At 48.8% G+C, this 25,780-nt stretch overlaps 1 protein-coding gene across 2 annotated transcripts; it reads right to left on the bottom strand.

Moving 5' to 3' along the window:
* Positions 1-3,511: 3,511 nt before the first annotated feature.
* Positions 3,512-11,608, bottom strand: LOC149364713 (uncharacterized). Of its 2 annotated transcripts, none has more exons than XM_089570174.1 (3): positions 11,247-11,608; positions 5,604-5,810; positions 3,512-3,736 (listed from the first exon to the last, which is right to left on the bottom strand). In XM_089570174.1, the coding sequence occupies exons 1-3, from the start codon at positions 11,541-11,543 to the stop codon at positions 3,707-3,709; spliced, it is 534 nt and encodes a 177-aa protein (XP_089426300.1). In that variant the 5' UTR covers positions 11,544-11,608; the 3' UTR covers positions 3,512-3,706. The 2 variants fall into 2 exon arrangements, with proteins under 2 accessions (XP_089426300.1, XP_089426301.1); XM_089570175.1 differs by lacking the exon at positions 11,247-11,608 and adding an exon at positions 9,079-10,810.
* Positions 11,609-25,780: the final 14,172 nt, after the last annotated feature.

Below are 25,780 nucleotides of genomic sequence, written 5' to 3'. Positions count from 1 at the left end.
TTTCGTCGCCGCAGATATCGAAGGTATAGGAATCCTCAAGAAATAAAGCATTCGCACCTCAGTTTTTATACGTAGGGTGTATTGCTTCACAAAGACTCCTTAACGCGCATAACATATGCGTATGGTCTAGAGAGTTTGCTCGCCCTTCTAAAACTAATTGAACACGGGAAAAACTTAACGGAACACGTAGCAAACTAAGCAGTAATCGGCATATGGTTCTTCGAGTGAACTTATTTCGCCACGGCACGAGCGATTGGGCCGCCCGCTCAAAAAAATTACCTTCTCTATTACGTTGTTCAAGTATGCGTCTATATATATTCACGCCCGACCGGAGAGTTGATAAATGCACGAAATCGGCTTCTAATTTTGATCAGAAACAATAAAGGCTGTGGTCCCTATCTTAATTTAAACGCAAATCACCTCGAAAGCTTTGTCAAAAATCAGCGCAGAAAGCGAAAGCTGCGCACTGATCCGCGTGCTAACGCATGATACCTCGCATGGCGTTTTGTGTTACTAAAACGTTGGGACGGAGTAAAATAAAATAGAAAAGCGAAAAGCTGGAACGCACCTAGTTCTGGCACGCATCGTAGTGTCTTTTCACAGTGAAGAGGGTAGCGCAACACTGCATCGGCATTTACTTTTCAAACGAAGCGCAGCCGTTTTAACCCAACGCTGGGCAGCGGTTTCGTTTTCTGTACCGAACCAACATGGAGGACTTAGTTCTCGGAGCGTCGAGAGATGGCGCTGCGCATTTCGCATATCGTCGATTACTGCGCCATTTCCTTTCCTCAAAAAGCCTTGCGTTCAAATGGCAAGGCATCGCGCTGAACGGGTGGTGACGTTACTCCCTTCCTATACGGTGCGGTTCGGGTGTCCACCGAGATGACATTAGGCCCCTCGTAAACATTTCATGCTTACTCTACTCTCGGGAGAGGCAGAGATTTTTTTTTTCAGCGCAGTTTGTTCTTTCTTCACTGGCACTGCGTAATAGTGGTGGAGTAACGTCACGACCCTGTCGGCCAACGAGGAATTTCGGCGTGACCCCGGAATTTTCGTCGAACATCCGCTGTAGTGCTATCCCGTTAAAAGAATGAATAGCGCGTTGCGTTGTTATATATTACTCCGCACGTGCACGTTGTCATCTGAAACGTCAATCAAATTTTATTTAATATTAATAACGTCCTAGGACAGTGTTAGAGATCAGTGAAAAAAAGTTTTTTCCTACATTAGATGTAACCGGTATGCTGGGGATGATTTGTTCTTAGAGTATAGTAAAAGCTCAGCTTTTTCTATACTGGGCGATTCGGGTACACTGTGGCAACGCCCGCAGCTCATCTTTACCTCTTCGTGGGCTCTGTCCATCGAGCGCCTTAGCTTGGACTGGCCCGCTGCGCGCCCCGTCTGCTCTCTAATGTGGGAGTAAAAACGGAGTAAGCAGTCATCTAGCACACTGCCTTTTATAAAACGGAGTGCGCTTGAGGGCAGCTTACTTCCTATTAAAACATTTCTGTTCAGAGTGTAGGTACATTGTGGACGTGTCCCTGATAGCGGGAGGTCGCGTCGCTACATGTGTCTTCCTCCTTCATACCTCTTCTTCTGTTGGAAATTCTTGCAATCATCCTGGTGATCTGTGCTGTGGTATTTGCTAGCTGTCTGATCGTGTGATCAATACGACGGTTGCTTTGGATCCACATGCCGAGGATCTTAACTTTCGATACTTCCGGAACCTTCGTTTCCCCTATGTAGATATCTATGTACAGGCCCTCGTGGTCAGTAGGATCTTATACGGCGTCCCCTACCAAACACCGCTCGAGCAAGAAAAGGAGCAGTTAGAGGCAATTCTTAGAAAAGCATACAAATGCGCTCTCGGACTGCCGGTCAACACTTCGACGGAGAAATTCCTTAAACTGGGCATAAACAACACAGTACAATAACATATCGAGGCCCACCTTCTCGCGCATAAAACAAGACTGATGCTGTCCGCAACAGGCCGAAACACGCTGCGGTTGCTCGGCATGAGGGACGCTTTGAAAGAAATCAATAGCACAGAGAGCGTTCCAAATGAAATCAGGAGGATCATTGAGATCAGCCCGATTCCTAAAAACATGCATCCCGATATACATAAGGCGAGAAGAAAGGCAAGATCTGAATTCCACGAAAGAAGCTTCGCCGGGGCAAAAGACGTATTATACGTTGACGCAACAACATACAGACACCGATACGGCTCGGTAGCCAGCGTGGTGGATCACCAGCTCAGGGAAATCAACTGCGCTTCGATAAAAACCAACAACATCCTCGAGGCTGAGGAAGCAGCAATTGCACTCGCCATCACCCAGCAGAGTGACGAGCCCCATGCACACATCATTACAGACTCGCAAGAGGCGTGCAGAAGATACAGCAGTGGACGCATATCCACTGCAGCCATTCACATACTCAAGGCGAGGACGATCACTTTTACGAGATGCTTCATAACGTGGACACCAGGCCATGAGGCTGTCAAAGGGAACCAATGTGCGGACGCCAATGCCCGAGGATACGCCAACCGGGAGGCGCGCACCGAAGGGGAACTGGACGCAGTCACTAGACGGTATGGAGCCATCTTAGAACACCAACGAGCCCTCCGTAGGGCCTACCCTCCTCCCCACAAAGACCTTAGTAGAGAGCAGTCGGTTGCTTGGAGACAACTGCAGACTAATACATACCCCAATCTGAGTTTACTCAGCAAAATTTATCCTTCCACATATGCCAACAAATGCCCGCTATGCGGTGAACACCCAACGCCGCCGCGGTGGCTCAGCGGTTACGGTGCTCGGCTGCTGTCCCGAAAGACGCGGGTTCGATCCCGGCCGCGGCGGCTAGAATTTCTTTGGAGGAGAAATTCTAGAGGCCCGTGTACTGTGCGATGTCAGTGCACGTTAAAGAACCCCAGGTGGTCCAAATTTCCGGAGCCCTCCACTACGGCGTCTCTCATAGCCTTAGTCGCTTTGGGACGTTAAACCCCAGAAACCAACCAACCAACCCAACGCTTTACCACGTTACATGGGCCTGTCAGAAAATGCAGGCAGCGCCGATAAACAACACACCAACACCGGAGCAGTGGGAGGCTGCGCTGTCCAGCTCGAAGCCTGAAGAGCAGCTCAAGCTGATCGACAGGGCTTGCAAGACTGCAAAGGCCGCTGGGGCCCTGGACTGAGGGCTCCACCTACTCTTCGATAAAGAACACTTGTTGTACAATAAAGTTTTTCATTCATTCATTCGCGTCGCTGCAGACAGTTGGGTGCAGTAGGCTCACTGAAGGGTAGCTGCGGACAAGAAGGCTTCGCTATGCATTGATTCACCATTATTGTGAGCGGCGTTGTTGCACTGCAAATCACAACCTTGTCAGCAGCAATGCTTGCCGTTCACTGCAGTCGGGATGTGTCAGCCAGCGCATTAAATGTAAACTCGAGTTTAAACCACAGCACACAGTGAGGTGTGTGTGTGTGTGTCAGGTGCTGACCATGTCTCGGAATTGTGCGGTTTTCATGGATTTTATTATAACGAATCCTACTTATTAAGTGAAAAAATATGCGTAACATTGATAACGTGAGTGCGCTGCTGCCGGTGTTGCCGTCCGCTTCCAGAGTTCCCACTGCCAAAAAACCTGTGAACTTCACTTGGGTCGTGGAATCACATGGGCATGGCACCGGGGAACCCCTTCAGGCCCCTAATCCTTGAGCCGAATGGCCAAAGGCTCCTGCAGCCAAAGGAAAGCCATGAAGAATAAGAAATCATTTCTTTTATCGCCAAATCACCGACAAAAGCATACTATTTTTGTCATAAGTAACGAGAAAAATATTCTCGGCCGCTAATAAGTGACGAACTTAGATATGTTAGTAGGAGTACTTGACATCGAATTTTGCTCTTTACTGAGACCCTTTGGCTGATGGTAGGTTTTACTGTTACGGGTGCATGTGAAGGACAACAACATTCTCTGCCGCTAATAAGTGACGAACTTAGATATGTTAGTAGGAGTACTTGACATCGAATTTTGCTCTTTACTGAGACCCTTTGGCTGATGGTAGGTTTTACTGTTACGGGTGCATGTGAAGGACAACAACATGTGATATGTGGAACAAATAATTAATCGACTACAGAGCATCATTACAGTTATCGTAACCTGAGTTTGGTTTGGTTTGGTTTATGGGGTTTAACGTCCCAAAGCGACTAAAGGCTATGAGAGACGCCGTAGTGGAGGGCTTCGGAAATTTCGACCACCTGGGGTTCTTTAACGTGCACTGACATCACACAGTACGAGCTGTGCAAGCAAACTTGCGTAGCCTTAAACCTAAGCATTCACTGAAGCGATTGGCTCCCAGTGATTGAAATTTTCGCTCTAAATACTTCTTTAATGTCTGGATAGTTTACAGGCGTATTATGCACTGACTTCGAGTTCTCACTATAAACTGCCTTCATGTAAAAAAACAAAACAAAAAAAAAACTGACTGCCCTGTTCAGTCAGTGTCTTGTCACGCTCTTTCTGACGCGGGAGACAAAACCCTGACTAATTGTATATCATATTCGCGCTTCGAATACGTTACAGCACATGCGGTGCGGTGAAATGCGTTTTTTAACAGTGGTTTTAAACATGTCGGCACTACAATATGCTCTTACGGCTGATCATAAAGAGCGCCTAACAGGTTGTTTCGGGAAATAATACTTATATTGGCCTCTGATGGCCCTTTATTCACTGCAAATCACAAAACGCTCACATCGCAACTGACCTAATTCTACATAATCGCCGCTTCTGCCTTCGTGCATAGTGCATAACTTAACGCAAAGCGGTGAAGGCGCAAGGTGAACTCCAGCGTTCGGCGGCGAGTCCTGTAGTGCGCAGAGAAGTAGCGTTCTAAACGTTTGGTTTGTTTGCCGGCCGCGGCGGTCGAATTTTGGTGGAGGCGATATTCTTGAGTCCCGTGTACTCTGTGAGGTCAGTGCACGTTAAAGAACTCCAGGTGGTCGAAATTTCCAGAGCCCTTCACTACGCCGTCTCTCATAGCCTGAGTGAGTCGCTTCGGGACGTTAAACGCATATAAACCAAACGAAACCGTTCTAAAGGGCTGAGCGAGCCGCGAGAGCGCTGCCTGACTGCCTAGTTTCCAAGCCTAAGAAAACGATAATACTATTTTTTTTCGGTCCCGGATGAAAGCTGTGGGTATGCGTATCATTAATCCTTACTGAAGAATAAAAGTTGTTCATCGTGGCAAGATTCTTCAAACGCATTTAATAATCTGCCTCGTCCGTAACGCAGCAGTTGAGAAAACAACAGGCAGGGACAAATGGAATCGGTAATGCACGTAGTTTCCGCTATCACAGCTTCTTGGAAATTGGGAGCTACAAAGAACGATCCAAAATTTTGTGGATAACCCTCCTAATAATGCTAACCAAGCTGAATGGAACCATACTCCGCAAAAATTCTGTTCTTCGCAGCTCGCCAAGCTAGGTCAACCACACTACTACTTTTCGCCTCGACAACCGATTGTAGCCTGCATAAAGCCGGCATGATTGGTATTGGTAGAGATTTGGCCCCACATGTGGACACGTAGAGAAATGCACTTGCTTACCGCATCGAAGTCCTCTCGCCCACAGCGAAATGCGGCGTAGCGGAACCTGGGCCACCAGCGCGGCAGCGCTGTTTCAGCCACGCGCAGGCAGTTCTCGGCATCCGTGCGGTGCAGGATGTAGCCGAGGCTCTGGTCCAGCGTTTCGGCTGTCGGCGTCTTGTCGGCCATTGCTAGGGCGCCGGACGCCTTGTCGATGCTGATGCTCAGCTGTTGCAAAGCCAATCGTCATCACCACAGGTCAATTAAAAAAGATGCTGCTGGGTAGAAAAGCGCAGAAAAATTGCGCGCGCAGTCTTGCTCAATAGTGCCCAGGCCATAGACTGCATTTAGGGCACATTTCTGGGCGCTGAAGGCGCCATTAACGTTCTAAAAGCCGACTCTCTAATAGCCGACGATCTAATAGCCGAGTTCTCCCCCCCCCCCCCCCCCCTCCTCTGCAACTGCAGAATACACTGTCACTACCCAGTTACGTGACTGTCGGACTATACGGCTCAAAATTAATTTTCGTTATGTGTGAACCTGGAACCAGGCGTTTACGTTTTCTTTTTATATTGGAAGCATGCATTTTTTTGCAATGCATGATTACGAAGTGAGTATCTTCGTGAACATAGGGTAAGAGACGCAATGCGCAATATCGACTCAGTTGTCACCGCGCAGATTTCTTTGCCCGCACGAGTTCCCTTGCGAGTCTCAGCTCACTGGACCGTTCGTTATACATGCGGGAAGCTGATAACAAGTGCTAGTGGGAGCACAGCACATGAATGCGCAACAAGCGAAAGATTGTGGTTTGCGAAACTTTTTCTGTATTGAAATGGAAGGTGCATAGGGACTTATGATTGGTATGATTGGTGTATTACTCATCCGGCTCAGTTGCTTATTGCACCCAAGGACGTCTAACCTGTGCAGATCAGATTTTGGGTAACCTGTTGAAAGGTTCCAAAAGCATAACCAACTAGAAAATCTTATCGGTCTAAAAATGTGAGAGATGATTTTGTGCGCGCAAATAAGGCGATGGCCGCGGATTATTCTCCCGCAAGTTTTCATACTGTTAATTTAGCCTGAACCATGCTATTGGTGCCCATTTGGCTTCAGGATGTGGTTTTGTTATAAAAATATAAAACCATTGGTTGGATTTTGTTTACGACTCATTGCAAAACGAAAATAGAGAGCTATCCACGGGACAAACTATTTTATATTTGTTCCTCAGACAGTGTCTAAGAGGAGGCCAAGGCTAAAGGCTAAGAGCCTGACGAGGCTTTGGCCCCTTGTACAAATTTTTACATCAACTAACAGAACTCAGGCATAATACTTCGGCCAGTAGCAGGGAAAAAATGTAAACAATTCTTTAAAAGGCAAAATTTTACCGCCCTGTACATCAGTCTCAAACGATCCAAAGTTGTAAGAAAACGCGGATTCTGTAAACATATCCAGGTTTGCATACAAAGGGCACAGGCAATAGGAAACATGAAGTGCAATACCGGCACTACAAACATGAAAACCAATACACAAGAAAAGCAAAGCCGAAAGTTGGGCTTTGCACAGAACGTGTACAGAACGAGTACAGAAATTTGCACAGAACGTGTGTCTGCCTGAAAAAAAAAAAAAAGAACAAAGCGCTCGAGAATGCAGTTTCCTTAGACAATTTATAAGCTTAAAAAGTTGAGAATGCAGTTTCCTTAGACATTTTATAAGCTTAAAAAGTTGTTTTTTTTTTTTGCGCTGTCTGGCAAATGTTTCTTCGTGTATCACGACGAAGCAAGCTGTTTTAAATTACGCCACCTTACTCGTCTTGCGTGTGAATACATTAGAAACCAATCCATGCCAGCTACGGCTCCTCTGTCTTGTTTTCAAAGAACGAATTTCGGTCTGAGTTTTTAGGCCCGGATGAGATGGGATGAAAAAAATGCGATTTTCGTGAAAAAAACAAAAAAACAGGTAATTTCTAGAGTTTGACCATACAAACTTCGTAAACTAATCGCGAGCTTAGAAGAGCGTATTGGCGAGCTAGTAGAGTTTTCTCTTTGCTATATATTCTCTGTACTTCGAAATAAAAATCAGCTGATAGTCAACGCCCGTGTGTGTGTCTGAATGTTTCCTGTGTCCCGTCCCTGCGCTGTTTCCAAACAATGCAATCGCGAGCGTGTGTTGAAAAGCTGATCGTGATCTAGGTCACTGAAGTCTTGAAAACGAAGCGTTTTTCCTTGAAGGTGGCGCGTGAGGGGTCAGTGGCGAAACTCATAAACGTCGTTTGCAACGCGCAACACAGTTGCAAGCAGATATATTGCAGTTAAGTTTTATTCTTGCTATCCTATTTAGCGGAAATGCATTAAGAAAGCAAGCAAAAACGACATAATCCCGGCTATGGGCTCCGTGACTGCCATAGGCAGAACGAAACAAGTCAGTGAGTAGCGGGAACGTGTCACCTGACATTTGAAGACGAATTTGTGGCTTATATTTTACATAAGCAATGGGTTTTATTGAAACCTACGCCAAACCCATTTGCTGTTCAGCTAATTTCCAAGAACAAAAGCTTACAGAAGTCGGATGATTCTACACTACGCTCCAGCCATGCTAATGTCGCTTGTTCAAACAAATTCAGCATTTTCGTTTATTTTTAAAACCTACTTTCGCAAAAGCTGTAAAAAAAAAAATCAACTGCAGAGTCTGCATTGGCCCTAACCACACTTTGCTTGAATTTGTCGACTCTGTAGGCGGCGGCCGCTTTTAGATGTTGGAGAAGTACTGAAAAGGCGCCCGTCTGCTGCGCGATCACAGCGCACGTTAAAGAGCCCCAGGAGGTAATTAACCAGGAGTCCTCAACTACGGCGTCCCTCATAGCCAATGTGGCGCTTTGAACGTTAAACACCGTAATTTTCATTTAAAACTTTTGTACACAAACCCCACCAGGGGTACATAAACTCCACCAGGGGTTTGTGTACAAACCTCACAAACACCCCAAACTTGGTTGGTTGGTTTGGTTTATGGGGTTTAACGTCCCAAAGCGACTAAGGCTATGAGAGACGCCGTAGTGGAGGGCTCCGATAATTTCGACCACCTGGGGTTCATCAAACCAAGTTAAAATGATCTTGATGTTAGGTATGCTCAAGGGGCCACCATCTAATATCAAGTCCCTGTCTTATATACTATTCCTGACTGGAACGACCATAAGCTTGCCAACTCCAGTCCACCCCCATCCCCCCGTCGGCTTAACACAAAACAGGAAATGTTTGGTTGGATTGGCTTTGTGCAGTTTAGCGTCCAAAAGACGCCGTAGTGGACGGCTCCGGATAATTTAGACCACCTTGGGCTCTTTATCGTGCGCTGTCATCGCACAGCACATGGACCTCTTCTATTTATACTCCACTGAAATGCGACCGCCGCGGCCGGGATCGAACCTGTGTCTTTCGGGTCAGCAGCCCAGCGCCGTAACCACTGAGCCACCGCGGCTGCGGAACAAGGAAAGATGTTTGCTCACCGCTTCAAAGTGGTCGACTTGCTCGCGCCCATCAAACAACACGGCATCCGTAAACCGTGGCAGGAGGCACCATTGCGCGGGTGCGGTCAGGATGAGATTGTACTCGGCTTCCATGTTCCGCAACATGTAGTCGAGGCACAGGTTCCGCACCTGGTCCGTCAGCAACCTGTCCGAAACCACCGGCAGCTCGGGCTCGTCGTCGCTCTTGATGCATAGCTATACAGCGAAGCCAGACCGTTCACGTTAGTGGTGAATAGGACAAAGATTGTCGCATGGAGGTCAGATAACGTTACAAAATGAAAAACGCGCTATTTCATGCGCAAGGAGTCACCGAGGTACACTGCGTACCGCCGAAGTAGAGATTGCAAAATGTGGTACAAGAATCGCGTGAAAGGCACGATGCCCAATGCTGGCAAGTCTGTTGCCGCCACGCAGATTTTTATGCTCAGACCGCTCTCTGGGCGCCGTTACTTTACTTCTAGTTTTTGAAACTTAAGGTGTAGAGTATGCGTTTTCGCAAATGTGACCTGTTTAGTTGAGCAGTCCGGACCGTCCAGTAATTATCGCGTACGGTCTAGGTAAAAGGCGACAGAGAATTTCTCTATGTACACGGTCATGTACATAGCGATCTCACAGCTTTGTCTGCGTGTGTGCTACACTTAGAGATTTGTTTGTTTCAGGCGAATTTCGCAACTTTCATGCCCCAAATATAAATGTATCGGAGAACAGTGAGATTGGTGGCATGTCTCCCGCCGTTTTCATGTAGACAGAATTTGTAAACAGCACTTTTTCTCTGAATTTCTGGCACCATGAAGTTGAACATCGAAAAGAATGGTCGAACTATTCTTTATATGTTTATCTCAGGAATCTTGGTTTTCAATGCTACAGCTTGCTACAATTGTGGCTCTGTGTTGGAGATTTTGTACGTGACTAAATAAAAAAAAATAATCGTCAGTGTTTTGCGGTGGAAAACACGAATATAAAATTGAACATAATATTCAGACGAGAATTTTTTTTTCTGTGTGTCAAAATAGTTTGCGACGCCAGAAAAGGGGTGGAAGACGCTGGAAAAACAAACAAAATGGGATGAAAAAAAAATTAGCTGCGGTTCAACTGCTGCTGAACCTGATTAGAGAGCGAAAGCTATGGCTTATCGGGCAACTACAAGCGGCTTGGTGTCTGTAACGTTGAGTGCGTTCCGGACACTGGATAGGCAGCGCACCCACCCTGCCAACCTGGCAGGTGGCAGTTAATCGCTTATCGCGGGAGCTTGCTCACCCAATGAACACTGCGGCCTATCGCAGCAATGCCGCGTGTCTGCCGTAACGTTGTCAGCGCTAACGCATGCAACTCACGTCTCTCTCTCTCTCATCACCCCACGTATCTATACGCGCGATTCAGGCGTCCACTGACCCAGGGAGCCAGTTATGCGCACTTCCTTTAAATCGTCGGAGTGTAAAACGTTGTCAACGCCAACGCCAATGAACACAATGAACGCCGGCGGCCTATGGCATCAATGCCACGTTTCTGCCACAACGTTGTCATTGCCAACGCATGCAGCGCACGACTGAGGTGTCCACTTTTTCCAAGAGTGCAGTTATGCGCCTTTTTTGCTTTGCAAGTTCCCACTCCATTGATTTCGTGGCTTACCCGCCGCGGTGGCTCAGTGGTTACGGCGCTCAGCTGCTGACCCGAAAGACGCGGGTTCGATCCCGGCCGCGGCGGCTGAATTTCAATGAAGCGAAATTCTAGAAGCCCGTGTACTGTGCGATGTCAGTGCACGTTAAAGAACCCCGGGTGGTCGAAATTCCCGGAGCCCTTCACTATGGCGTCCCTCATAGGCTGAGTTGCTTTGGGACGTTAAACCCCAATAAACCAATAAACCGATTTCGTGGCTTAAAGCGCGAATAAGGTGTCCGCTGGCCCAGGGGGCCAGTTATGCGCTTTTCCTTGGCTTTCGAAGCTCAGGGTCATTTGAAGGTGAAAACTGGTCGTACGGCGAAGGCTGCTGCAGGCGCAGTAGCGAAGCTCTTTGCTTCAAAACGCTAAGTCGAGCACAGTGATGTCAGAGCAGTTTTCTCCACTATAGATCGAAAGCAGCATATTCCCACGACATGTTTCGCTCCCGCTGATGCCAATCCTCTGCGCCGTAGTGCTGCTCTACTAACCTGTTGTAAGCAGCACAGCTCAAGGCGATCGCACTGCCCCAGCGGCGCAGCAACCAAAGGCGACGTGTACTCGCAGCAGGCGCTGCTCTCCACGTTGAACACGGGGCTGAGGAACGGGCTGGCAGCCCGTTCGAACGCCATGCGATCAATGACCTCGAAGCCAGCGGACGTGCAAGTCGCGCGATCGGGATATCCACCACCGCCGTAAGGAAGGACATTGCTGAAGGAGTCGGACATGCCCCCAGACGCTCCAGACCAGCACGGTGCTGCATTGGCGTGATGAAAGGGTACCTGCATTGGTCAAGAACAGGAATTGAAGTCCCGCTTCGTCATATTCACAGTCAGCCTGATACGACTGCACTCGCAAAAAAAGATGTACCTGAGCCGTGACGGACAGTACAAGGCAGTGAGAAAGTGGTTGTTTTGGTGAAGTAAGATTAGCCAACAGTTCCGGAGGGTTCTGTGTGTCGTTCACTTGAACGTTCGGTACTACGGGGGTGTCACATAGCGATCATTAATTATCTCGACAGGCAGCGTTCTAATTACCTTCGAGTTTATGCTTCATTGACAATGTGCGGCTTTGATCAACGTGACACCTTTGAAACTCCTACCACTGAAGATTGAACGTGGCGCTGCTTATTAAGGCGAAAGCCTTTAATGCCTCATCGTTGTAAGCAGGAGTTGTCGACAGAAATGTAACTCTTTTCAATTGGACGAAATGATCATGATGTCACAGTGAGCTAAGTTCAGACGGGGCCAATCATACTTTGGCTGGTAACCATGCAACCAATTTACGGGATGGTATAGCGATGCTCCAAGTAAATGAGTCTCAGTTTAGTTAATTAGTTAATTAACCAATTTGCCTAATTAACCTTTCTAGTTAGACCAGACAAATAAATAAAACCAAGTAGGAAATCTGTCGAGTTGGGGAATCGACCCAGGGTCCCCGGAGTGCGAGACCAGCACGCTAACCACTCCGCCATGCCAGCTCGATGGTTTGAAATGAACAAAGGCGCGTCTAGTGAATACGTTGTCTTCGTTCACTCCCATCTCTCTCCCTTCCCGTTACGGCGAGGTTCAGGTGTCCACCGAGATATGAGATACATTTCCTTTCCTCAAAAACCAATTTACCGACGAGCAAGGCGTACAGCAGAACGGGCGATGGCGTTCTGTGGACTCCGTGGCAGCGTTGCAAGACACCGTCGCGTTCCACTCTTAGAGGCGAAGCTTAACATCTTAACCACACATCAGACACAAGCAGCAACACCGCGCTTATTAAGGCTTTCGCCTCACCACAGTTTAGGTCAACAAAGCGCCCCCATGAATTTTTTTTTACTGCTCAGCCTTTCTCCTCGCGGGCGTTATCCGAATCTCCGATAGGATGTATGGCTTAATGTAGGAGACCGAAGGCGCTCTGAAGCGTCTTTGGCACGAAAAGCGCTGTAAAACTCGAAGGCGGCGGCCGTGTGCTGTGCGATGTCAGTGTATGTTAAATGTCCTCAGGTGGTCTAAATTATTTCGGACCCCTTCACTAGGCACTTCTTCCTTTCTTCTCACACTTCCTCCTTTACCCTTTCCCTTCTAGCCGCCGCGGCGGCTCAGTGGTTATTGCTCTCGGCTGCAGACCCGAAAGACTCGGGTACGCGGGTTGGTTTGGTTTATTAAGGCGGAAGCCTTTAATGCCTCATCGTTGTAAGCAGCAGTTGTCGACAGAAATGTCACGCTTTTCAATTGGTCGAAACGGTCGTGACATCACAGTGCGCGGACTTCAAACGGGGCCAATTGTACTTTGGCTAGTAACCATGCAACCAATTAAAGGGATCGTATAGTGATGCTCCAAGTAAGTGGCACTGAGTTCAGTGAATTGAATAAATACCCAAATGGCCTAATTAACCCTTCAAGTCAGGCCACATAAATAAATAAATAAATAGAGTAGGAAATTTGTCGAGATCGGGAATTGAACCCCGGTCTCCGGAGTGCGAGGCGAGCATGCTAACCACTCCGCCATGCCAGCTCGATGGTTTGGAATGAACAAAGGCGCGTCTAGTGAATACGGTGTCTTCGCTCACTCTCATCTTCCTCCCTTCCCGTTACGGCGAGGTTTAGGTGCCCACCGAGACATGAGAGACAGATACATTTCCTTTCCTCAAAAACCAATTTACCGACGAGCAAGGCGTACAACAGAACGGGCGATGGCGTTCTGTGGACTCCCTGGCAGCGTTGCAAGACGCTGTCGCGTTCCACTCTTAGAGGCGAAGCTTAACAGCATACCACACATCAGTTACACAAGCAGCAACACCGCGCTTAAGGCTTTCGCCTCACCGCACTTTAGGTCAACAAAGTGCCCCCCTGAATTTTTTGGTTTATTGGGGTTTAACGTCCCAAAGCAACTCAGGCTATGAGGGACGCTGTAGTGAAGGGCTCCGGAAATGTCGACCACCTTTGGTTCTTTAACGTGCACTGACATCGCACAGCATACGGGCTTCTAGAATTTCGTTCGTAAGAGAAGGGATAAAGGATGAAGTGCGAGAAGAAAGAAAGAAAGAAAGAAAGAAAGAAAGAAAGAAAGAAAGAAAGAAAGAAAGAAAGAAAGAAAGAAAGAAAGAAAGAAAGAAAGAAAGAAAGAAAGAAAGAAAGAAAGAAAGAAAGAAAGAAAGAAAGAAAGAAAGAAAGAAGTGCGTCGTGGAGGGCTGCGGAATGATTTCGACCTCCTAGGGATCTCGATGCGCCCTCGGGATCTTTAGCTGCACTGAGATCGCAAAGCACATCAGCGTCTTTTGTTTCACCTCACACAGTCCTCAAGGGGCTAGCAGTGGGCTAGAGACGCGCCTCAGCAGTCGGGACGAGCGGACGTGTCTCACGTCGGCTCCGCCGAATTTTATGATCCTTTCCCGAAGCATTTGCCGAAGCGCTGCGACACCATCTGGCTACACTTCCAGAACAACGAGGAGACCACTCACCCTTGTTCAGGTGGGACCGTTTTCTCAAATCCTTCGAGAATTTGAAGACCAAGCGGATCGCGCGAGTTGCTAAGCCTAACAGTTAGGCCACGACTCAGCTGCCCGCCGCGGCTCCGCGGGCAAATTCTGCCGCAAACCATGACGACCCTGATGGGATACGACCCGGAGGGGATGCAGATTGTCACCATGCCGCAGGCGAAAACCCCAGTTTTCGACAAGGTTACGGAGGCGATTATCCAACGCAAGATAGAAGAGTGGGAACGCGCATCAGCCCGTGACGACCACTCGGCACGGCAAAAAGGTCGAACGCCAGATGGACGCGTCACCGCGGCAGGGGATACGCCGCTGCAGCAGACGCCCCGCACGCAAGTCAAGCGTTGGAAGCCACCTCCGCAGCCGCGTCTGGACAAGCAAGACGCAGTGATCATAATCAAACCTAAAGGAACGCTGGATCTCAGCAAATTCAGGGGAAGCAACGCGGTCGGAAACGCCTTGCACATTGCTGCTGGCGTCGACAAGGGCTCAGCCGAGCTCAGCGTTTGGCCCATATGGGAACAGAACATCATCGTCGTCGGGGTGCGAGACGCCCAAATAATCAGAAAGATCCTGGCAATTCACGAAATTCAGCTTGGGGACAAGGCACAGGCAGTGTACTCCTACCTCCGCCCCTCCGACGACACTTGCAAAGGAGTAATACAAGTGGACCCGAGGGTTTCCAACGAAGACATCACGAACGCGCTTCGCTCCCCGGACGCACCAGTGGTGAGCGTGAGAAAATTAGGTTCCTCCAACGTGGCGGCCATCACGTTTGAAGGAAGAAAGGTTCCGTTTCACGTCTTCTACTACGGTGAAGCGGTTCCAGTACGCCTATACAAGAAAACAACGCCAGCCTGCGCACTGTGCGGGAAACTTGGACACCGGGCGGATGTTTGCCCTTGCCCTTCGAAGTCAAGATGTCCGCAGTGCGGTCAGCAAGATGTTCCAGAATCCCACGACTGCCAACCCAAGTGCACGGTCTGCGAAGGTCCACATCCCATGGGGTCGAATCAGTGCAAGTACAAGTACCGAACATCACAAAAAACCAAGCCCAAGACAGGAGAATTCAACCGCCGGTCAAGATCCAGGCTTCGGAACCGGTCCGGCAGCAGAGGTCCATCGAGCAGCGGGGACCGACTGACCCACCAGGACCAGTCCAGCAACAACTCAGCACCACCCGGCTCACGCTCTTCAAGCAATGGACCGGGGACTACCGATAATGTGACGCACAACAACGGCAGTCGTCCAGCCGAGAAGACAACAGGACCCCATAACAAGGAGCAGCGCAACGGCAGCAAGGTGAGCTGGGCAGATGTAGCTGCCTCCTCCCCCGAAGCGTTGGCTTACAAACGACTTAAAGCCGAGATTGAACAACTAAAATCAGAAAATAGCACATTGAAACAGCAGTTAGTCATCGCAGTCAATCCAAACAACACATTACCTCCATCGACGCAACAGGCATGTCCGATGGAAGAAGATAGAGCAGAGCTACACCCTCCGTCTCCACACCAGTTAGATGCTAGCACCCCCGAGAGGCAAGCAACTACACCAGACGCACCCCACCAGGCACCAACTCCGCAGGCACCACCATCGCAGGCACTAAAGCAGCAATATACAGAGCACCCCCAAACCCAGGAACGCATCACTCGCTTGGAAAAAACAATTCAAGACCTCATTGAAAATAAATTACAAATTATGATCGAGACGACAATCAAAAGTATGTTCGAATCAGTTATTAAACCCATGATGGAAAACCTCGAACCAGTTTTAATAAGGATGCAATCGCAGGAGATCAGAATTGACCGCAAACTTCAGGAATTATCAGATGTTTCTCACAACAGAGGCACAAAGCTGCAGGGTAAAATGGGAACTCGTCGTCTGCCAAGCACTCAGCCAGATCAACAACCTGAGGGCGCACCACATGATGAGGCACAAGTTTCTAGTGTTCAGCATGGCTCCACAACGTAGACATAAACTTACTATCCTACAGTGGAACTGCAGAGGACTAAAACGGAAGAGGGAAACATTACAGCAATACATAGACTCTCATCCCGATACGCCGCAAATAATAGCCCTGCAAGAAGTGAATATGGAGGCTAAGATCAGAGGATACTCAACACATCAAACAAATCCCTCGACATGCATCTTGGTCCACAAATCATGCACGGCAATCACTGTAGACCTTAATCTAGACAGCGACATTGAATATACCTTCATAAAAATACTGCCACAGCACAGAAACAGCAAGGGCACCTATATACTCAAAAATTAGGAGTCACTTTGGCGACTAAAGTGGTGCAAGGCGAAAGCCTTAGTACAGCATTCTGTCACGAATGTGGTTGTGAATGATGATTCAAGTGCTGCCAGCGAATGACGCGTCCATTGGCTGTCTGCGTGTGTTACTGATGTCTGGTTAACATGTTAAGCTTCGCCTGTAAGAGTGGAACGCGACAGCGTCTTGCAACGCTGCCAGGGAGTCCACAGAACGCCATCGCCAATTCGGCTGTACGCCTTGCTGGACGGTAAATTTATTTTTTGAGGAAAGGAAATGTATCTCTCTCGCATATCTGGGTGGACACCTGCACCTCGCCGTAAGGGAAAGGGGGAAGATGGGAGTGAACGAAGACGCCGTATTAGCTAGACGCGCCTTTGTTCATTCCAAACCATTCAGCTGGCATTACGGAGTGGCTAGCGTGCTCGTATCGCACTCCGGAGACCCTGGTTCGATTCCCCAACTCGACCAATTTCGTTCTCGGTTTTATTGATTTATGCGGTCTAACTAGAAAGGTTAATTAGACTATTTCATATTTATATTATTGTATTTCTATCCATCGTGTCCTGTCATTCACCTGTCAATGGTTGGAACTGTCTAGGATGTTCGACACAACGTATATGAAACGAGCAACGTCGAACTGAGTGGGGAAGTGCGTGGCGGTGGAGCGAACGCGGTTTCGTACTTATGCTGTTTTTTTCAGCAGCGTTTTTTCCGCGGACGCTGTTGTCGCTGCGGCGCGCGTCTTTTCTTTTCCTCTTTCTTCTGACCTCTTCATTCTCCTCTATCTTAATTAGGCTAATTGATTAATTAAGCAATTAACTAAAGTCAGTCCAACTTAGTTGGAGCATCACTATACGATCCCTTTGATTGGTTGCATGGTTACTAGCCAAAGTACAATTGGCCCCATTTGAAATTCGCGCACTGTGACGTCACGAGCATTTCGACCAATTGAAAAGCGTGACATTTTCTGTCGACAACTCCTGCTTACAACGATGAGGCATTAAAGGCTTCCGCCTTAATATATATAGTCGCCCCAAACAGCACCGCGTAGCCTTCGACGTGATCTTTCTTAAAGCCCTAAGAGAAGCCCAAAAAGCTCCCCTAGCTATAGTTGGCGACTTTAATGCTTCTAGCCCCCTATGGGGATACCCCAGGGAAGACACGAAAGGCAGAAAACTAGCATCCGCCATCGCTGACATGGCCCTGACCCTACTCACGGACCCGCAGCACCCGACGCGAGTCGGCACCAGCGTAACGCGGGATACTTCTCCCGACCTCACGCTCGTCCGCAATGCCCGCAACTATGAGTGGCTCAATACAGGAGAGACCCTAGGCAGCGATCACTACGTGCTGCAGACCATCTTCGAAAGCAACAAGCACAGCAAACCACGAGGGCAAGCCAGAATTACAGACTGGGAGACATTCAGAAAGGACACCAAACTAACCACATCCGAACAAATAACCAGCTACGAAGATTGGGCGGCTTCCATTCTCGACCTTAAAGAAAAGCTCACAAAGTCTCTTGCCACCACGGAGGACCACCCAGCTGTTGACAACCACCTCCTACACCTTTGGGAAGCAAGACGTAGTCTTATAAAACGATGGAAAAAACAAAGACACAATCGGAAACTAAGACTTCGAATAGCCAAGCTTACTATTCAAGCAGACCAATACGCATGGGACCTCGCTCGCACCAATTGGCTAACGAAGTGCGAATCCCTCAAAGGCCGCCTAGACACCAAGGCTACATGGAACCTTCTGCGATGCCTAATTGACCCTCCGAAAGCGAAGAGTGAACAACACAGAAATTTGCATCGAGCCCTACACAGCTTTCAAGGCACGGATCATGAACTCGTGGATGAACTCACGCGTCGCTATATCTGCACCGCGCGAGACCCACAACCCTACAATAAGGAGTACCGTGGGGAACCGAACGAAGACCTAGACAGAGATTTCACTTCAGAGGAAATCATTGCAGCACTAGCAGATATGCGCCGAGGCACAGCCCCGGGACAAGACAAAATTACTGTCGGACTTCTGGCCAACCTCGGCACGGAGGCTCTGCAGCAACTCACGGATTACATAAACGAATGTTGGCGTACCGGCACCATTCCACAAGCATGGAAAACAGCCAATGTACACTTTATTCCCAAACCCGGCAAGAAAATCAGCATTGAAAACCTGCGCCCCATATCCCTCACGTCGTGCGCAGGCAAACTCATGGAAAAGGCAGTCCACACCCGTCTCTCCAATTATCTTGAGGACAATGAGCTACTGCCGCACACGATGTTTGGATTCCGGGCACACTTGTCCACCCATGATGTGCTTCTGCAAATCAAACGTGAAGTCATTGATCCCGCACGCACAAACAGTAACCGAGCGCTTCTAACACTTGACCTCAAGGGAGCGTTTGACAATGTCAAACACTCCACAATCCTCAACAACCTCCACAGCATGAACTGCGGACAGCGAGCCTACTCGTACATCTGCGATTTCCTTACGGACAGAACCGTCAACATCAGCACCGGCTCAAAACACACAACGCAAGTGAAGATGGGCACGAGAGGCACTCCGCAAGGGGCAGTACTATCCCCACTTCTCTTCAACATAGCACTCCTAAACCTCCCACCTCTTCTCAATCAGGTACAGGGAATACGCCACGCCCTGTACGCTGATGATATAACCATCTGGACAACCACGGGAAGTATGGGAATGATTGAAGAACAACTACAAACCGCGGCGACAACAGTTCAAAATTATGCCCGGGCGTGTGGACTAACGTGCTCACCCGAAAAATCCGAACTCATAGTCTTCCGTCAACGCAAGAATCAAGACACCATCAATATCCGCGTAGACAACTCACCCATCAAGGAAGTTCAGACCCTGAAGATACTGGGTCTGTACATAAATAGCGACGGCAACAACCTTCTTGCCCTCCAGAAACTACGGCTCGTGAGCGAGCAAGTCGCCAGGATGATCGCCAGGATAACGACGCGCAAATCAGGGATGCGAGAAGACGATACTCTGCGACTGGTGCAGGCTTTCGTTGTAAGCCGCGTCGTCTACGTAGCGCCCTACCTCCGCCTTAAGAAGCGTGACATAAAAAACCTCGACATCATAATCAGAACTGCCTACAAGAAGGCCCTGGGACTCCCTCTTGCGACATCGACGGACAGGCTCTTGCGACTGGGTGTGCACAACACGATCGATGAGCTGATAGAGGCACACCTTACGGCGCAGGTGGTACGGCTCTCCACAACTCGAACTGGCCGACAAGTCCTGAGTGATTTAAACATCAATTGCCCCCGACAGCTAGACACCAAAACCGACATCCCAGCCTCATGGAGAGGACAACTCAAGGCAGCTCCACTACCCAGGAATATGCACCCTGATTTTCACCAGTCAAGACGACAAGCACGAGCCGAAGCCATGAAAAGACACTACGGCGAGCGCGAGGGCGTGTTCTATGTCGATGCTGCGGGTCCCGAGCAGGGAATGACGGCCGTCGCGGTAGTGCACCAAAATACAACAGTCGACGGACTAGTACTGGCTAGCCAGGACATACTGGCTGCGGAAGAAGTGGCGATTGCTCTAGCTGCAACACACACTAGCTCAATATACATTCTCACAGATTCACAGACAGCGTATCGCAATTACCTCAGGGGCAGGGTCGCACCGCTAGCAGCTAAAATCCTGCAAGATAGCTACATCCGTGGCTACCAACCCACACACAAACACTTAATATGGGTACCAGGTCACCAGGGCATCCCAGGGAACGAGAGCGCACATGCCTCAGCCCGAGCATTTCTCCCCCGGGCACCCAGTGCGGATGCCGTGGAACCTCCTACCCCACTACTAACTTACAATGACATACTTCAGCACTTAAGATTATCCCGTCGGGTCTACCCTCCGCCGGCTAAGACACTAGATAAAGGGGAGGAACAACACCTCCGAAAGCTACAGACCAACACTTACAACAACCCACGAAGACTACACGCCATAGACCCGGAGTCATTTGACTCACAATGCAAATTCTGCGGGGAGAAGGCGGACCTGTACCATATGGTATGGGCCTGCCAACGAAATCAGGCGATCACTGTTAATAACCAGCCAACGCAGGAGGGGTGGGAGGCAGCTCTGTCCAGCTCGGACGGAAAGAGTCAAAAGCAACTCATCGAAAGAGCCCGGACAGCAGCCTACGCCAATGGGGTTCCGGACTGAGAGCTCCAACCACGGCTACAACCTCCTAAACCATTTCATTAAAATATTTTCACCACCACCTAGCAGTGGGCTAAGATCTTGAGAGAATAACAGCAAGCAGAACAAAAAATTCAGTGCAAGGCGAAAGCGTTTCCTAGCCACTGTTCGTTTTTTTATTTTTTCATATTTTGTTTTTATTTTTTTGCTCCTTTTCTTAATTTTATTATTTTTTATTTTATTTTCACATCTTATTTTTATTTTGTTCTTATTTTTGTTTATTTTCTTATTTTTATTTTTTATTTTCATTTTCCTGACTTTACTCCTTTTATTTTATTTACGAAGCCCATGCATTCACTAGATGCGCCTTTATTCATGCTGGAACCTTGAGCCTTTTAAGCAGTGACGCCGAAAGGCGGACGAATCTGCCGACGCGTCTGTCAACACGGCTGCCGACTCGTCTGTCGACACTCCTGCCGACGCGTCTGTCGACACGGCTGCCGACGCGTCTGCTAACGACAGTATGAGGCATTAAAGGCTTTCGCCTTAATAGTAAGTTCTTTAGATATCAAAATCGGCTTTGAGTTCGGCCTGTTTTATACCTTTTAAATGAAAACGCCAGCTTCAAAAAGGGTTTTTGTGCTTAACAAGCACGAACGCCCCCTTCAACGCAGGTGTCTGGAACTCGCTCGAGTTCATTTCAAAGCAAGGAAAAGGAATTACTGAAACGTCGGCAACAAGCAGCTTTAAATATAGATCATGGGCCCTTATAAGTTCGATTCCTTCTAGCAGGCACCGACAAAAGCCGCGAATACAATGTTGAGTTGTGATTGGCCCCATGCATTGTCACGATTTTTACTAATCGAGACTCGCCAAGACTTACGTGGTGGGCGTAGTCGAAGCCGAAGAGGACTTCAAGCGTGGTCGCTGCGACTCCAGAGAGCGGGAAGTCAAGCCGAACGCCGGTCGCCCCGTAGAACACGGGCCAGAATGAAGAGTGTGTCTTCCACAGGAAGGGCCGGTGGGGTCCACACCGACCGCCGTAGCTGACTTTGTGAGCCGGGTAGTCGCCAGTGCCATCGCAGCAGGGAAGTAAGGCAATAGAGGAGCCGTCAGACATGGCTCCGAAGTGCTAAGCTGTCGTGTTAGCATGTCCAGAGCATAGAGCAGAGCAGAGTGCCTAGAAGGTACTACCTTGCTTCCAGGCACTATAGCACGGTGCTCGACTCTGAGCGCGCGCCTCACGTGAGCCGGCAGCGTCGGCGTCTTCGAATCGGCCGGTGGGGTCACGTGCGGGGAAATGAACAAATGGGAACGCGCAGTAGCTGCATCATTTCCCGACTGACAGAGCAGCGCCTCCACTGTTGACAGGCGCTGGATAGACATTTCAACCCCTTACACAACCATGAGGGAAGGAATGGAGGAGGGAATGAAAGCAGGAAGCGAGGAGCTGTAGTGAAGGAAAAAAAATGAAAAATTGGCTTTTGAGGAAAGCAATTGGCCTGATACTTGCGAAGGGAAGGGAAGAAGTGGGAGTGAAAGAAACAAGAAATTGGCAGTGGCTTAGCTCTGCAATGTCAGGATATACGCAGCGTGAGGTGCGGGCGAGGTGTCCACATCTCGATGGACACCTGAACCAGAGGGAAGGCGCTTAACTGCCCTCTTGGAGCAGTGGACACGTCAACCGTGGTTTAAGCTAAGTGGCGGTAGTGACAGGTGTGCGCTGCATGCGTTGGAATTGACAGCGTTGTGCCAGAAACGCGGCGCTGAAGCCATAGGCCGTCGGCGTTCGTTGTGTTCACTGGCGTTGGCGTTGGCAACGGTTTACACTCCGATCATTTTAAGGAAAGGAAGTGCGCATAAGGGCTCCCTGGGTCAGTGGGCGCCTGGACCGTGCTTATAGGTACATGGGGTGATGAGAGAGAGATGTGTGCTCTAGGCATTGACAAGATTGTGCCAGAAACGCGGCGCTGAAGCCGTAAGCCGTCGGCGTTCATTGTGTTCATTTGCGTTGGCGTTGACAACGTTTTAATCTTCGATAGTTTTAAAGGGGCCCAGAAACACAATCTTAGTTAACTGTTTTGCCTGTTGATTGCATACAGTAAGTTATAATGGTGCTATTAGCTTCGGTAATACCGCGCATATTCCGTTTTTTAATATTTTAATGTCCTCCCCAAAACAACTTCATGGCTCTGATGGTGTCGCCACACAGTGGCGGGTTTTTAGCAGCGGATATGACATCACCTGGCGCGGGCTTGATGACCGGACAAACAGTAAATGTACTGCAAATTGTGTGAATAAATAGAGACACATTTTGTCACCTGTCTGCGTTTTATATTAGATCAACAAAAACAACTTGTTTGTCTTAGATAAAAGCCCTGCAAAGCAAGTAAAATAAAAATACACCACCAGGGGCGCTCTGGCATGGAAACGACGCTGCCAGTCTCAGCAAGAACGAGTTGCAGAGAGCAGGCAACCATGGAGTACAAACTTCCGCGACGTGCTCTGGCTGGCTGTTTTGATTGGTTGCGCCAGGTGCCGTCACTGGGAGAGCGAAATAGGAGTGGGAAGCCCCGCCAAAATCGAGTTGAGGGCAGCGTTTTGTTTGCTTGTATTTTGAAATTTCTCCACTGAATAACTCCCGTTCCTGTGCATCGATTCCTGTAATTCTTTTTAAGTCAGCATGTGTGTGACATAGAGAACCCACCTGAAGTATAGCCGGTATCCCCCCAAGCAGTGGACGCCTGAATCGTGCTTATAGGTACGTGGGGTGATGAGAGAGAGATGCGGGCTGCTGAAACGCGGCGCTGAAGCAATATACCGTCGGCGTTCATGGCGTTCATTGGCGTTGGCGTTGTCAACGTTTTACACTCCGATCATTTTAAGGAAAGGAAGGCGAGCGCGCGCCGCGAGGCACGCCAGCTGTGCGCCGTCTGACGTCCCTGCTCCTCGCGCATGTGCAGCACGGTTCTCCAGGAGCCACGCGAAACTGCTCAACCTCGGCCAGTGTAGCTCACGCTACGAAAACAGAGAAAGGGTGCGAACCCGACCGCGGCGGCCGCGTTTCGATGGAGGCGAAATGCAAGAGGCACCTGTGTGCTGTGCGATGTCAGTGCACGTTAAAGATCACCAGGTGGTCGAAATTATTCCGACCTCCACTACGGAACCTCTTTCTCTCTTTCTTCTTTCACTCCTACCTTCCTCCCTTACGTTACGGCGCGGTTCAGGTTTCCGCCGAGATATGTGAGACTGATACTGCGCCATTTCCTTTCCTCAAAAACCAATTTACCAATTTTACCGTAGTGGAGAGCTCCGGAATAATTTCGACCACTGGGTTTTTTGTATCTCAACGCCAGAGAAAAAAGAAATTAATGCCCGTCTTTGTTACTGAGTTTTTTTTTAATGCGCAAGTATTTCTAATCGCATTGCGAGCAAAGCCGGCGGCGTGTGTGTGTTCTCACAGATTGTGCAGAAAATCCCAGCAATGGCGACAAATAGGGTGACGTCAAAAGCGGCCGGATGACGCACACAGCAAACCGAGCACCGCCACTTGAGACAATATTGTGCATGTGGTTCGTCTGTATGTACTCTCCCCTGGCGGACCTCCATGCGGCGCCATTCATATGGTGACAATTGTACCAAAATTGCCCGGCCACAGTGGCCGAATTTCGATGGAGGCGAAATTCTAGAGGCCCGTGTACTGTGCGATATCAGTGCAGGTTAAAGAACCCCAGGTGGTCAAAATTTCCGGAGCCCTTCACTACGGCGTCTTCTATCATAGCCAGAGTCGCTTTGGGACGTTAAACCCTAATAAACGAATACTTTCGGGTCAAAATTATCACGTAACGTTTTGTCGTACAGCATTCCAGGTGGTGGTATACGATGCGGTGGCTCAGTGGCTATGGTGCTCGGCTGCTGTCCCGAAAGACGCGGGTTCGATCCCGGCCGCGGCGGTTGAATTTCTTTGGAGGAGAAATTCGAGGCCCGTGTACTGTGCGATGTCAGTGCACGTTAAAGAACCCCAGGTGGTCGAAATTTCCGGAGCCCTCCACTACGGCGTCTCTCATAGCCTTAGTCGCTTTGGGACGTTAAACCCCATAAACCAAACCAAAACAAACGATTTCTGATCGCATATAGCCTACATGTGCCAAGTTGGAGGCTAGCTTGCAAGGCACCTTCAGTGTTTAGGCCTTCCCAAACTTTGATATCAAAATTGTGATGCCGCCGTTCGTCGCACAGCGTTCTGGGTGGTATCATGTGCATAATATTGTACAGAAGAACTCTAATGCATGTACAAATATTACGCGTAAACAATGCAACCAGAAACAGTGCTGCTTTCGCATTCGCACACGTAAGGAGTCTCAAGTGTCTCTGCAGATTTTTTTTTTTTGGTGCAAGCAACTGAACGCCTTTCACTGAACTGCACTCTTCCCCTCATATACCATAAACATTTTCTGACGCATCTGCTTTTTCTGTCTTTCGCCTCACGCAGCTCCGAGTTTTTAATACCACGCCGCGTGCATTTGAATAGAGCTGGCCCAGTTTTCGCTGAGCTCAATTTATTTTTCACTTTTCGAGCAGGGCAGAGACTAACGTGCATTAGCCTGAAAATGTGCAGAGTTTATGGTTTAAGTCGTAAGCTGAGCAAACGTCCCAAAGTTTTCCGGGGCAGTGCAAGATCAACATTGCCATACTTTTCTTATTTCCGGCTTGGTGGCTCTGTGTTTATATTTTGCTAAAATGGTTGCTAACGCGGCTTGCGGTGTCCTTAGCAGAGGCGGATTATCACACGTACGTTAGGCAGATTGGCTGCTCCAGCGACAAGAATTAATACCGTCGGCCACGGCTTGCAGCGCGGTGTATATGAAAGCATTTCACTGTATTATGCGGCGCAGTGAAAGAAAGGTATCTGTTTATTGCTTTGTTGCGGAAAAAGGTCTGGGATGCTTTATTTTCGGCTGTTATTTATCATCTATGCAATGTGTTAAGCACATCGAAAAAGTGAAGCTTAATGTGAATACTCTCTGCCTACCACAATTTTGCTGGTAACCTCTGTGACCTCGGAT

Source organism: Amblyomma mixtum, chromosome 2 (assembly GCF_055824585.1).
Source record: "Amblyomma mixtum isolate Tamu chromosome 2, ASM5582458v1, whole genome shotgun sequence".
NCBI lineage: Eukaryota > Metazoa > Arthropoda > Arachnida > Ixodida > Ixodidae > Amblyomma > Amblyomma mixtum.
Note: the sequence above shows the minus strand (reverse complement) of the source record. Positions and strands in the feature narration are given on the sequence as shown.